Source organism: Carassius carassius, chromosome 26, assembly GCF_963082965.1.
Source record: "Carassius carassius chromosome 26, fCarCar2.1, whole genome shotgun sequence".
Taxonomy (NCBI): Eukaryota; Metazoa; Chordata; class Actinopteri; order Cypriniformes; family Cyprinidae; genus Carassius; species Carassius carassius.
The window spans coordinates 11,559,618-11,574,641 of record NC_081780.1 but is presented as its reverse complement, the minus strand read 5'-3'; the positions used below and the strand labels follow the sequence as shown (position 1 = coordinate 11,574,641).

The 15,024-nt window shown below is 35.2% G+C and overlaps 1 protein-coding gene across 3 annotated transcripts in view; it reads left to right on the top strand.

The window, feature by feature from the left end:
- Positions 1-15,024, top strand: part of mybpc1 (myosin binding protein C1) — a 32,573-nt gene that overhangs the window by 9,008 nt on the left and 8,541 nt on the right. For 2 of the 3 annotated variants that reach the window (XM_059511214.1, XM_059511213.1), the window contains exons 5-25: positions 755-802; positions 1,378-1,428; positions 2,029-2,070; positions 2,667-2,708; positions 3,432-3,542; positions 3,639-3,787; positions 3,878-3,995; positions 4,392-4,443; positions 5,240-5,296; positions 7,376-7,539; positions 8,146-8,278; positions 9,670-9,794; positions 9,933-10,038; positions 10,140-10,306; positions 10,461-10,626; positions 11,606-11,712; positions 11,791-11,927; positions 12,012-12,171; positions 12,251-12,355; positions 13,220-13,408; positions 14,868-15,002. In XM_059511214.1, the coding sequence (XP_059367197.1) occupies positions 755-802; positions 1,378-1,428; positions 2,029-2,070; positions 2,667-2,708; positions 3,432-3,542; positions 3,639-3,787; positions 3,878-3,995; positions 4,392-4,443; positions 5,240-5,296; positions 7,376-7,539; positions 8,146-8,278; positions 9,670-9,794; positions 9,933-10,038; positions 10,140-10,306; positions 10,461-10,626; positions 11,606-11,712; positions 11,791-11,927; positions 12,012-12,171; positions 12,251-12,355; positions 13,220-13,408; positions 14,868-15,002 (2,364 nt within the window). The remainder of the gene's footprint in view (positions 1-754; positions 803-1,377; positions 1,429-2,028; positions 2,071-2,666; positions 2,709-3,431; positions 3,543-3,638; positions 3,788-3,877; positions 3,996-4,391; positions 4,444-5,239; positions 5,297-7,375; positions 7,540-8,145; positions 8,279-9,669; positions 9,795-9,932; positions 10,039-10,139; positions 10,307-10,460; positions 10,627-11,605; positions 11,713-11,790; positions 11,928-12,011; positions 12,172-12,250; positions 12,356-13,219; positions 13,409-14,867; positions 15,003-15,024) is intronic. The other variant, XM_059511215.1, reaches the window with a different exon arrangement.

The following is a 15,024-nucleotide window of genomic DNA, read 5'->3' as shown; positions in this document are numbered from 1 at the left end:
TATGTGATGAATGTATTATGACATATAATTTTTTTCCCCCATATTAGCATTTTTAAATCTTCATTCTTGTGTAAAACATATTTATAAAAATCACACAGAAACAACAGTAACAATACAACAGTATTTTATTATTTTCTTTACACTCTCATTATACTACATAAATTCTAGCTGGAAAAAAACAACTGAAGTACTGTTAGATTGCTAAATATATGTGCTAAGTTGTTTAGTTTCTGTACTTTTTCCCCCAACACTGCAAGTTGCATACGGTTTGGGTCAAGTACATGTGGAGCCAAAACTTCAATAATCACTGATATCAACAGAAGCATTAATAACCAGTATTTTCCATCATATTTAGCTTTGTTGAATCCATTAGGGATGTTCAACTTGTCTAACCGTCTAATATCCCTGATCTTTAGTGTTTCATCAGCACCACATGTTTTGACCCTGGTGTTTCTTACCAGATCTCTCACCACCATCCAAAGACTAGAATGTTTCTTTCACTTTAACCCGCATGAAAGTCCTTTATATATTATTTTATATCAGATTTCGTTTATAATGTAAATGTTACATTTAATTCCACTTTTGTGGTCTTTAACGCTATGTACTGAAAATGCCTGTAAGATCTCTAGCATGCATGTGTGTGGTGTACAGCAAGTCCAAAAGAGTAAGAAAAGTCCACTAAGATGTTGCAATCTCGTTTATACGTAGACTGTTTGTATTTGTTTCCACTAACATTTTAATTTATACTGATCAGCACCTTCAATGAAGAAGTCTGCTGATACAAAAGCTACCCCTATAAAAGGTATTGTATGACAACGGAAGACAGAGAAGAATATCAGTCAGTGTGTGTTTTGTGTGGAGATGTGTGTATACTGTATGTGCGTTGAGCATTTATACTTACTGTGTTTTCTCTGAAGCTTTAATAATGTGGCATTCAGTCATTCGCTGAATCTGTTCCTGTCGCAAAAACAACAAATCTTCTGCAATAATTAAAGCATAGCTTTTCTCTGTGTATTGCAAAATGCTCATGGGTTTCACTGGCAAGCCAAAATATAACCTCACACTTCCTTCCATCCACACGTGTGTTGCTTCATGGCCCAGCGGGCCATCAGATAAGCTTGTGGTTGTATACATATCGCTTCTGTCTTGCAAAACACACTCTTATCCTCACATGTATACACAACCACAACAAAGTCACATACCATTCCTGTCATGTTTGTCCAGGACACTGGCAAACAATCCCAGCATTCCATCTTTTACTTGTAAGTGGGTTCATGTTGAATTGATAGTTCATGAATGCATGCTGTGTTTGGTCTACGGCTGGAAATGGAGTTCAGTGATAGGTTGGTGTATGTGTCAATCACACCTTTATTTCAGATAAAGATGATGATGTCACCGCCAGCACTCCATCACCTCCACCTCCAGCAGGTTGGTAACCATGATGACCCCTCCTCATCAAAACACTGTTTACACTTTTTAACTAATGTTGTTGCTATCAAAAAAAAGTATGCTTTTGAAATTCAAAATGCAAATACTTTGGGAGAATTTCAATAAAACCAAATAAAGACTGGACTAATTAAAGAGTAATATTTACAGCTCCAGATGAAACTCGCAAAGGAACGTATGTGCAAAAACACATGCACTTCATTTTTGTGATTTTTGCCTGATTCCTACAAGCATTTAGACCCTTTATATAATATATCATCATATCTATATAAAGGGAGGGATACAGTGTATACAGTATTTATACACATAATGCTTGTACAGAAATGCATAATTCATGTTTTTTGCATATAATATTTTTTTGTTTTGTATTGTAAATTTTAAGTAAAAAAACATGCAAAATTAAGGAAAAAAGGGAATTCATAAAGGAAGAAAATTCATTAATTACTTAAAAGCTGTGTCAAAATATGCAGCAATTTCTTAAATTGAACTTTTCATAATTAATCAGTTTTAGGTCAGTAAACAGCCCTTCACTTGGCTAAAACAGATACTCATAATAAATAATATTTTGTTCTCTTTCAACAGAGGATGGCAGCACTCCCAAGAAACCTTCTATTGACCTCCCTAGTAAGAGTCTTTGACTAATGAATGCCCCCTCTTACTTCTACCCAGAGATATGTTTATTTTTAGATTATATGTGAATATCAATTTGTGCAAACAGGTTGAAGATGAATACAGGTATTCACAGTAGAGCCTTGCCCTTTCAATTTACATTTACATCCAGTGTAACACTCTCCAACACAAAATTCCTAATAATTCCATCATTTATTTAACCATAAAATATTTGTATGACAAAAGCGTTGTGAAAACATTATAATACAGTAGTTGTTAGAATATTCTAACATACATTTATCATATTTTAGAAAGAAAGACAGCCTTTATATTTTAAGTAATTCAAATTAGGCTAACAGTTGTATTGTATGTAAATATACAAATAGTCTAAGCACAATGTTTCCTGAAAAGACAATTGAACTTGTATCGAACGACTCAACCACTGCATCATATTCCCGAAATAGATTGCCATTAACAATCTGTTCCTGCTTTCTGTTCATGTTTTATATGTGGAATTGTGTGCCATTGTGTGTTACAGTGTGTTGGCTGCAATGGACTTTACAGTAATATTTCTTATAATATGCTGTAAATTTCTCTCTGTCTCTGTTTAGATGATAGCGACCCTGAGTCAACCAGGGGGAGGAAAGACTCAGGTAATTCTAAAACCACTATAGATGCATTAACTGATCCCTAGAAGCCACAAACACTTTCTGCAACAGGAATATGTTTAAGACGCTTTCTACTGCCTAATTTTCCCACAATGGACAGCCAAATGATTCCGGCACATGGGTACATTTGGCCAGTGCGGTGTCACAATCCCAAACCCCACCTTGAAAGAAACTTGAGGGGTTTTGGAGATCATCTGCCACCCTCCATGGGAAAATGAATGGCACGGGTCATAATATTATTTGGTGAAGATTTAATCTCATCATTGATCATTGACTAAAAGCATCTGTGAAATCTCACTGAGCGATCTGAATATTTTCCGAAATGTTTTTGCTACACAATGTATATTTACATATGTTAACCGATTCTCTCTTTTCCCTCTTAAAGGTCATTGTTCAGTGTCTTATATGCTTTCCATGTTGCTTTGTGGCAGCAATGTGTGATGACGATGTGTCACTGTGTTTTTGTTGAGTACTTGTGTGCGTGCGTGTCAGTTAAAGCAACTGGATGCTTGGAAGATACATGGATTTCAAATATTTTATAATAACTTTCATTAAGAAATTTGATGCATATAGAAATATTAATAGTTGAATGTGCACTACTGTTATTACCTATTAAGTATTACAATATGCTAATAAAAATGAAAGTTATTATAAAGTAACCAAAAATGTACGAGTGCGGTAAGTGTGTTCTTTTTCCTAATTGGTCAGTGTGGTCTCTGGGGGACGGCCAGCCTCCAGAGGAGATCGACAAACAGATTGATACTCCGCCGCTCTCGATTCTGTTGATTGAAAAGCCTCAGAGTGGTTCCATCAATGTTGGTCAGTATTTGCAGCTTTTAATCTCAGGCTCTTATGCACATCTTTTAGATCTCGCAGCATTTATTCAACAAAACCATTTATTATATTGTTTGAAAGGTGGAGACATCACCTTCGTTGCTAAGGTGGAGGCCAAAGACTTGCTTCGTAAACCAACCATTAAGTGGTTCAAAGGCAAGTGGATGGATCTGGCTAGCAAGACTGGGAAGCATCTGCAGCTTAAAGAATCTTTCGATCGCTTCACCAAGGTAATCCCACTCAAAGAATATGTTGTGAAGAAGCATTTGCATAACTTTCCTATTCTTCTATTAATATTTGGGATTGATTTCCCTCTGTAGATTCACACCTTTGAGATGCACATTATAAAGGCGAAGGAGAACTATGCAGGGAATTACAGATGTGAGGTCACCTACAAAGACAAATTTGATAGCTGCTCTTTTGACCTGGAGGTCAAAGGTTTGTTTTCCGATTCAACACGACAGATGCATAATCAAAGACACCAATCCTACCGTTCAAAAGTATGATTTTAAATGAAATTGATCAAAAGTGACTGTGAAGACTTAATACAAGTACAGACTGCTGAAAATCAGTTTTGCATCACAGGAGTAAATTACATTTAAAAAATAAATACAAATAGAAAAAAGCCATTTATAAAAAAATTGCACAACATTACTGTTTTTTACTCTATTTTATAATCACATACATGCAGTCTTGGTGAGCATAAGAGACAAAAACATTTTAAAAAAGACAAAAAAAAAAACAAAAAACGTACTGAACGGTAGTGTACATTTTAATCTCTATGCTGTGTTTAATTTTTTATTTTTTTTTCTATTTCTGCTATTTTTTCCCCAGAAGTCTCAGATGGTTCTCAAAACATTGACATCCGCTCAGCTTTCAAAAGAAGGTAAAGGGAGAACATCCTCCCTGGAAATTATTTTTATTAAGAGAAATGTATAGCCATGTAAAAAACAAAAAAAACAAATGGCAGAGTTTATTGATAAAATCAACAGCAATAATAAATTATAATCTTACTGTATGGTGTGAGATAATTTCTTAATTCTCTGCATTATCAAGCATTTTATTTATTTATTTTATAGAAATTATGTTACTATATCATTCAGAATGAAAAGTAGATCATACTTGATATTTGAAAATCTTAAAATATTACTTTCCAGGAGAAATCTTTCCAGAAGATCTTCTCAGTGAATGTTTACTCAATCAAACCAGGACTTCTGTTCCAGCAATCCTTAACAAACCGATGTACATAAACATGGTTTGTTGAAGGACTGGGTTACCAGAAAGTTCTCAATTAACCATTTTGTCAAAAATATTTACCACCAAATCCATCCGTCGTCCAAACCAATGTGTTGAACTGTTCAAAGGCCAACGCTTGCACCGGGAACTTCCACCCCAACAATGTGTCAGAAAGAAACGCAAACTATCCAAGCTCATACTGTTCTTCCAAAGTACCATTGGAAGAATCAGTCATGAGACCACTAGGAGCTTGTGCACAAATCAATTCGCCCAACGCCAGTGCTATTGCATTCGGTCGCGAAGCGAAAGGCTCTTGTGTACACCTCAATCCTACATTCGTTCGGATGCAGAGATTGCAGGCTTTTGCGTTGTTCTTTTAGCATTGTTTGATTCTGATGTTTGTGACTTTTCTGATTCAGTTTCCATTAATCTCTTGTGAACAACAGCAGTGAAGGCCAAGACGATGCAGGCGAGCTTGACTTTAGTGGGCTTCTCAAACATAGGTGAGAACTCCAGTCTGGACCCCCAATAGGACCAATTCTTTTTTATTTTTTGTCCTTTTTTATCTTAAGCCCTGACAGGGGTGTCTTTTTCTTCATACTGGATTTTACACTGTTGTTAAAATCCAACAGTATCTTTTTACACTTTTAATTAAAATAAACGCTTTCTTAATAATATTTTTTATTGCAACAAGGCAACTACTCTTCTTTTAAAATGCATAAAACAGTATTTGTGTGCCATTATTATCAATAATAATACACACTTTGGCATATAAATAAGACTGCATAAATGTGTCGCAAACATAAATGAAATACTGTATTCACACACAGTATCTTCATATACACAATCTTAATTTTGGGGTTTTGCCTCTAGAAGCATGGTTTTTTTATGAGGTTCTGCTTTGTTGTTAGTTAATATCAGAAGTTAAATTCCTGCATAATGGAAAAAAAGAAATCTTGGCTTGTCTCTTTTCTTCTTCCCTACGCTTTCAGACAAGGCAGGTTAGTATCGTAGGTAATTAATCGATTAGAGGTTATCACCGGTAAGTAATATAATCCTTTAGATTCCCAAGCATGACCTGACAGGAACTGTATAAGCAAGAGTGTTGGCCTACTGTAGTCCGGTAACACTTTATTTAAAGACAGCGTTCATAAAAGATTCAGCAACGCTCTGAAATGATGGAAACAACCCTTTCAAGGTCAGAACCTGATGGAAAGGGATTGTTTTCCACTCATTTACGAGTTGTTGTTGGACCACTTCTACATGAAGCTGTGAAATAGTGTTATCACTACTTTTGTTAATGGAATTTTGATTTATACTCGAGAAACAAGGCACACAACAGCAACTGCAAACTTTCAGTGTTCTTAATACTTGCCTGAACGACTACAGATTTGAAACACACATTAAAACATGAAAATAATCATGTTACCTCCAGACATTCAGGGAAATGTCTGTGTAAGAAGAGGGCTGAATGACAAAAACTGATGATGACTATTTTAACCGTCTCACACCCTGATCATTAACGACTTTGATCATTTATAACAACATAATTCGCTCTTAATAACAAACATTGACTTCTAACCCTAATATAAAAGAAAATAACTATATTGCAGATGTGTTTAGACAGGACTCCTGCAAAGAGATGGGTACAGTTTAAGCTATAGGACAGAGTCAATAGAATACTATTAATGAATGAAGAATAGTAATTAAGGCTGTCGATCAAATCTCTATCTATCTATCTATCTATCTATCTATCTATCTATCTATCTATCTATCTATCTATCTATCTATCTATCTATCTATCTATCTATCTATCTATCTATCTATCTATCTATCAATAATTATATTTTTTGTCCATTGTTTTCATTGTTGGTTTATGTATATATAAATTAAGCACACCAACAATAAAACAAAATGCGTGTGTAATACTTGCATAATTCTGTACTCTACACGTGTTTTTATTGTTGGTCTATTTACTTTGTGCCATGTTAAGTTAGTTAAACACTTAAACCTTTAAAACTCATTTTGAGACCTGTACGAAATTCATTTTACATAGACAGCCCTAATTATAAATCTTCCTAATCTAAACGACATTATAATGCAATCAAACAAATGTCACACTTCTCTTTTAGTAAATGATTTTAGTCTGTTGATCCATCATGAGCACGATCATGTGTTGACCACATGATAACACAATCCCCCCCCACCCTTTTTTTACTGACCTTATCCTTTCCGATCATAGTTCAATTGAAAAGTAGTACTGCAGCTCCTCACTAAATTCTTTTCCCCAGTCATAAACACAAAACCATCCCTTCCTTGATCATTTCAACCCCTGTGTAGCTAAAAACTAGTGAAGCATCTCTCCCTGTAACAGGTTACCATGACATAGGCAGGTTATCCAGCCCATCTCTTTGTGTGACATGTCTTGAGGAACTAGATAAAAGGAAGAAAATAGTGGAACATTCATCATTCTCTTCTCATATTAAAGCCTATGAACATTCCTACATAGTGATCTGGTTCCTCAACACATGATGAAGAGCCCTAGCCATGACCTCTGACCTCTTGCTGCTCTGTGATGTCAGGGAGCACAAGCAAGAGGAAGTTCCTGAGGTGGATGTGTGGGAGATTTTGAAAAACGCCCGACCTGATGAATATGAGAAGATTGCTTTTATGTATGGCATCACCGATCTCAGAGGCCTGCTGAAAAGACTGAAGAAAACCAAAAAGGAAGAGAAAAAGAGTGAAGGTGCTGATTTCAACTCTTTTAGATGTTTATTTTGCTTGATAAGTGTGCAGTATTGAGTTCACATTTAAAATGTATAATTCTTCAGTTGAAACACTGTTAATCATCAGCACTGAATATTTGGCTTAAAATCATTCTCAGGCCATGCTAGGATGTAGTTTTTTTATCATAGCAGATTTGCAGAAATTTAGCATTACATCACTTGCACACAAATGGATCTTCTGCAGTGAATGGGTGCCGTCAGAATGAGAGTCCAAACAACTGATAAAAACATCAGAATAATCACGTAAATGCCAGTCTATCAATTAACAACTTGTGAAGTGAAAAACTGTGTGCTTGTAAGAAACATAAAGGCATTAATTGATGGACTGGAGTTGGTTTATTTACTTGTGGATTATTGTGATTTTTTTTAATCAGCTGTTTGGACTCTCATTCTGATGGCACCCATTCACTGCAGAGGATCCACTGTTGACCAAGTGATGTAATGCTAAATTTCTCTTAATCTGTTTTAATGAAGAACAAAATCATCTACATCTTTGATGGCCTGAGGGTACATTATCAGTCATTTTTCATTTATGGGTGAACTATTCCTTTATCTCTCCACTGCAGCATTTGCCAAGAGATTGGAACCTGCGTATCAGGTGGACAAAGGCGGAAAGATCCGGTTAGTTGTGGACCTTGCTGACCCGACCGTGGAGTTAAAATGGTACAAGAATGGACAAGAGATCCGCCCTACTCCAAAGTATGTCACCTCCTACAACTTAACTACATTAAGAGACACGCTATTTATAAACCAACCTGCTTAAACCCTTCATTTATTGTGTTCTTTAGCTTACTGGTCACAGGGGATGCAGAAATGACTCTGTTTGCAGCAAACACACTTGCCGCACACAACTGACCATCAGCATTTCATACCCGGCAAACACGCAACGTTCTTTAAACATTAATCTGTGCCATATGGTAACTTCCAGAAATGTTTAAAGGACGTTATGTGATTGAAGGCCAATGTGAAGCTCTTGAGCTACATTTGAAGTTTTAAATGTAGTGTACAGTGAATGATTAACAACAGGAAACTGTACAGGAAAAAGGCACCAACACCCTCACAGGACTTTAACAGAGTTGCAAAAGCTGCCTGAAATTTGTACAATAAATGTATATTTACCTCTAATGCTCTGGAGAAATATGTTATGGTAATGTTGCCATAATACAATTTATTTTATAAGACAAAATACACTTTACACAAAAATATTGTTTTGTAATAATTTGTAGCTTTGTAATAAATAACATGTAAAAACGAAATATTTTGCGATGTTGTTTATTAAAGTGCTCCAAAAAATTAAAACACACTTTTTATCTTATTTTTAAGACAACGTTTAATGCTAAGGAGTAAATAAAGTGTTTAATTTCTATAACAGTATTCATGTTGCTTAATTTATTAATAATTGTAAAAGTTATTTGAAAATGAAGGAAAAGCATATGAACCCTCTTCTCATGGTTCTTCAGAGCAACTAAATTAAAGTCATTTGGGTGGTTGGTGCAGTTTTCTGGTTGCTTATCTTCAATGATGTCTATCCCAGTGTTCCCTGCTTTTTGGAGGACTCTATCTTTTTCTTCTTCCTACTTTACTCTCTCTCTCTTTCTCTCTATAAACAGTAACTGTAACACTAACAGCTCTTCCAGACCTGTTTGATCTAGGCATGATGTCTATCTGTCCTTTCTGTCTGTTATGCAATGGTGATTCCACCTGTCTGCCATATCCTCCACTTCCACCTTCTCCATCCTGTGCTCCGGCTGTTCTGGCTCCTCTGTTCACCATAAAGTAATAGGAAGTAAGTCAGCCAGTCCTCGGGACTGTCTTGTATATCTGAACCAAAGGAGTAAGCACATTTCTGCTGTATGGGTCTGTTCAGATGCTTTCAGTGCCATGTTGTATGTACAATATAATATATTGCATATGTTGAATGGAATAACAAACTATGAGTAATCCAGTAATCACAAGCAAGAATGTTATTATCGACACACACACAACTTAGACATAATATGGCCAGTTAATTTGTCTATATTTTCTCTGCCAATGAAGAAAGTTCCAAAACAAGCCAGTGACTTCCAGTAACTAATGAATTGATCGTGCAGGTATATCTTTGAGCACAAAGGCACTCAACGGATAATGGTAATTAACAACTGTCAGATAAACGATGATGCTGCCTACTCAGTCACTGCAGGAGAAGAGAAGTGCACCACTGAACTGTTTGTGAAAGGTAAGTCCACCCTATACCAGCCTACGATTTCATGCTCAAAAAGTGACAGAACTGATAAATGCTGTTGTTTTATAACAACTTTCCTGAACTCTGCCTGCCAATGATTTGATGATGTACTCCTTTTGTTCTCCTATGTAGAACTGCCTGTGAACATAGTGAAACAGCTGGAGCCTGTAAAAACAACAGTGAATGAGAGAATTGAACTGGAGTGTGAAGTGTCTGAGGAAGGAGCCAAAGTTAAATGGTATGTGCAATGGAGATTTCAGGTGTTTAATACCCAATTTTTGTGTTAAACAAGCAAAGCAAAATTACATCACCTCTTTGCTGACTGTCTGGTCTTCTCAGGATGAAGAATGGGGTGGAGGTCCCCACAGGGGTGCGCTCACGGTACCGCGTGAAAAGCGAGGGGACCAAACACTGGCTGATCATTGACGATGCTACAAAGGACGATACTGGCACCTACTCCCTGATGGCCACCGGGGGCACCACTGAAGCTCACGTTCAAGTTGAACGTATGATAATTTTGCTATTTGAGAGTGACATTTGCCTTAAGGAACTTTCTAAAGCTATTTGAATTAAAAAGAAAAGCATATTTATTTCACCCTTTTTTTTATACATTTTTGTCTTTTTCTTTTGTTTCCTGTTACCTGCCACTGGATGATTCAGTGAAGCCTCTGAAGATTTTAATGGATCTACAGAGTGTGACAGTGTTGTTGGGTCAACCTCTCAAATTGAACTGTGAGATTTACCCTGGAAACATCCCGGGCCGCTGGTACAAGAATGGCCAGCTGATCCAGCCTAGCGAACGACTCACCATTATACACAGAACCAAGTACACCAATTTACTCATTCAATACTAATCCCAATCACATCCGATCATCGACTCATATAGTGTACTATACATATATGTGTGTGTGTGTGTGTGTGTGTTTGTGTATGTGTAAAAATTAACTATAAACGTACCATGTACAGAAGTAGCTGTGGAACATAGTAATTGGTTTATATTCCAAAAACCATCTTGACTACCATAAGTTGGTTTGTTGCTGGTCCAAGAATGTAATAAACAGTGTTTCTCAACTTCAAATAAAATTATATAATTTATATAATAATAGTTATTATACTTAATATAAATATAAGGTAATAATAAAATATATAATTAATTACCATAATTAACTGTTGTTTCTCCTAATTACTAAAAAACGGAATGTAGAAATGAACAGAATAGAATAGACTTTAGTTTTCTAAGTTTGTCTTGCAATTCTTTCGCAAAACTTTTTTTTTCCATGGAATAATAAATATTCAGATTTTTTTTTTTTACTTTTTATCTCACAATTGTTACTTATTCTTACAAATGTGAGTTAATATTTACAGTGGCTCAGTAGTGTACAACACAATGAAATCTTCACAACACAACGGAAACAAGCCACAACACAATGAAATTAGCACAAAGCATTAGCAACAAGCTGCAACACAACGTAATTAGCACAACAAAATGGAAACAAGCCACAACACAGTGGAATTAGACAATATAATGAAATGAGTCTTTTTTGTTGTGTTGTGGAGATTACGTTGTGTTGTGAACTACCTGGCCACCGTATATATCTCACCAGCCGGACTTCTCATTTTACTTCTCGCAACCCAGAATTGTGAGGAAAAAGTCAGAATTATAATGTATAAGTTGTGAGAAAAATTGAGAAATTAAAAATACACAATTACCTTTTTGTTTGTTTATTTGTTTTTTGTTTTTATTCTGTTGTGGAAATGGGCTTCCATATATTTATTTTTCATTTCTGCTTCCTTTCAACTTTTAGGAATCACAGCCTTGACATTGAGAGCTCCACTATTCATGATGCCGGCGACTATACCTTTGTTCCTGAGGGATACACACAGACGCTGTCTGCCAAAGTGCACATCATAGGTACAGCAACAATCTAAAAGTGCATAATATTTATGCTAATAAGCTCTCTCAAAAATGCCATTTGGGTCAACTCCGCAGATCCTCCCAGGGTGCATTTAGAGGCACTGAATGTCCAGGACAACACAGTGACCATTGTGGCTGGAAACAAACTCCGGCTGGCGATCCCTATAAGTGGAGAACCAGCACCCAGAGTCGTGTGGATGAAGGGAGAACGGGTGAGTAGAAAAACTAAAATTAGATAAACAAAAAAAAATTAATATATAACACCTGCATTAAACTGGGCTAATGGGTTGTTTCAGGTCATCCTTGACTCAGGAAACCGGGTTCGTGCAGAGACATTTGCAGATCACACCTGCCTCACTATTGATATCGCAGAAAGAGAAGATACCGGAAACTACAAGATCGTCCTTCAGAACGAAGCTGGAGAAGACACAGCTAGTGTTAAAATCAAAGTTGTAGGTAAGACACTTTACCATGAAAAAACAATGTTTGTTTGGGTAATGGCACAGTAAATTGTACCATATTTAATTTTATCTAGATATCCCAGATGCCCCTGAGGCTCCTCTGGTTACTGATGTGGGTGGAGATTGGTGCACTATGACATGGGAGCCGCCACGCTATGATGGTGGTTCCCCCATCCTTGGTAAATCAACCATATTCAATCATATTGATATTTTAGGAGCCTGCTAATTTTAGGTTTTGAGTAATAGTTTTTTTTTTTTTTTTTTAAATGACTTTACTATGACTTTTTTGGTGAAAACAGTAACAATGTGAAATATGTGAAACTGTTTTCTATTTTAATATATTTCAAAATATAATTTATTACTGTGATAACAAAGCTGAATTTTAACAGCCATTACTCCAGTCTTCAGTGTCACATGATCATTCGGAAATCAGTCTAATATGCTGAATTGGTGTTCAAAGAACTTTATTATTATTGTTAAAAATTGATGTGTTGAAGAATATTTTTGTGGACATTTTTTTGGATTCTTTGAAAAATAGAAAGCTTAAAAGAACTTTTGTAACACTGTAAAAGTCTTTGCTGTCAAAAAATACCAATTGTATAAATACATGTAGCAACAATAATTATTACACAACTAAAAATAGAAAGAGGAAAAATACCGATGAAAAAAATTAAGCATCTAATGCTAAGGAAATAATATAAATCATGTATCTAAGGATGCATTTGAAAAATATATTTTTACGGTTATTTTAGAAGAAAGTATGCAGAGAATATAACATCACATTGTAATAAAACACATTTTCCCTAATCCTCTAAAATAAGACATAACTTTCAGAACTCAAAACTTTACTTTAGCATTCTAAATAGATCTCTTTGGATATATATACATATATATATATATATATATATATATATAGAAATGACCCCCTTAAAGATGCAGTTGAGAATTAGAAGCTCTTATTAGCGTAACATTAATAGGCATAATTTAGTAATTCAGTTCATTCATGTGAAGTTAATTCATGCTTTTGTTGACATATAACACAGGATATTTCATTGAGCGAAAGAAGAAACAGAGCTCTCGATGGATGAGGCTGAACTTCGACCTTTGCAAAGAGACCACCTTCGAGCCAAAAAAGATGATTGAAGGTGTGCCATACGAGGTGCGAATCTTTGCGGTTAACGCTATCGGCGTCTCCAAACCCAGTGAACCCTCCAAACCTTTCATTCCCCTGGGTGAGTACACCAGAGGCCCATCTGAATTATCAATGGGATTTTGTGTCTCTTCAAATCAGTTATGTCATGAACGCTGTGTCTATTATGTCACATAACACACAGCATGTTCCTTTACACATATCCCATTGAGTGAGACAAAGACACTGCAGAGACACCAGAGCTTTTCCGTTCCCTTTGCTATGCAACAGGTGTTGATGTGCTTACACCAGCATCCAAAACATTCGGTCTGTGACCTTCAGAGGACAGGCCTGAGATTTAGAACTGAGTACGACTTTATAATGGCTGCCAAACCATCTGCAGATTATAATGTTATGAGATCAGACACAGTCTCTGCTTCAGTCACAGCTTAGACATGAAGAGTTGCATGAGAATAGAAGTGTCTAGGCTAACGAGAAACCCTTGTGATATCTCACTGGTATCTCATTGGCGCTTGTATTTTGTAATATTTGTAATATTAGTAAATAATGAACAAATACAGAAAAATAAGAAATGATAAATTGTATAAATTGTTCCTTCAACCAGAAAGATCTCAAGCTTGATTTTAAATAACGTAGGGTCACAGTGGCAATAGTGTAACATATAGATTTAATCGTTTTTTCAGTGTATTAAACACTTTTGAATGTGGGAGTCAAGCTCAATATTAATAATGAAATTAAAAAAAGAGGAAATCATGTATGTATGCACGGAATTAATTATTTTTTCATGGATTCAGAACAAATTATGGGAAATATTGGCTGTAAACATTCAGTAACACCAATTATTATACTAGTCAAAACAAACCGAGAAAAAAATATATAGAAAAAAATGAATTTGTGCATCTAAGAGTAAAGCTGAGAAATATATATTTTTATATATTTCAGAACAAATTCTGCAAAAAAAAAATTAACATGAAAAAAGGATGCATTTAAACAATGTCTTGAGAGTTTATCAAACACTATTGAATCAAGTTTTAATTAACAAAATTAAGGGAAGAAATTTAAATTGTCAATGTAATAATATTTTTAAGGTAAATATATTGTTTGAATACATGCAGTAACTAATTATTACATAATTAAAAAGTAAAAAGAGAAAAATGTGATGGAAAAAATAAGCATCTAAGGCTGAATTTGAGAAAAAATTTCACACATTTAATCTGCAGAAATATTGGCTAAAAACATTCAGATACACTTATTATTACATTAATCTGAAATACATGCAAATAAAAACAGGTAAAACAATTTTTAAACAATTTAAATCATGTAAAATATATCATTACAGTTATATTATGTATATTACAACAAATTATGCAAAAAATATTAACTGAAAAAAAACGAGGCTTGCGACAATTATCAAAACTAAATAGGGAAAAACAAAAATAACTATGGATGCATTTAAACATTTTTTACACTAGTTATTTTACAAAAAGTTGTCAAATGTTTAAAAAATACTAATCACTTCCTTCATTTAATGCGTTTACTAGCTGTGACCAGTGAACCGACAATGCTGGTGGTGGATGACGTCACAGATACCACAGTAACCATGAAGTGGAGACCCCCAGACACCATCGGTGCCGCTGGACTTGATGGCTACCAAGTTGAATACTGCCTTGAAGGAAGTAAGACTAAAAACATACACTG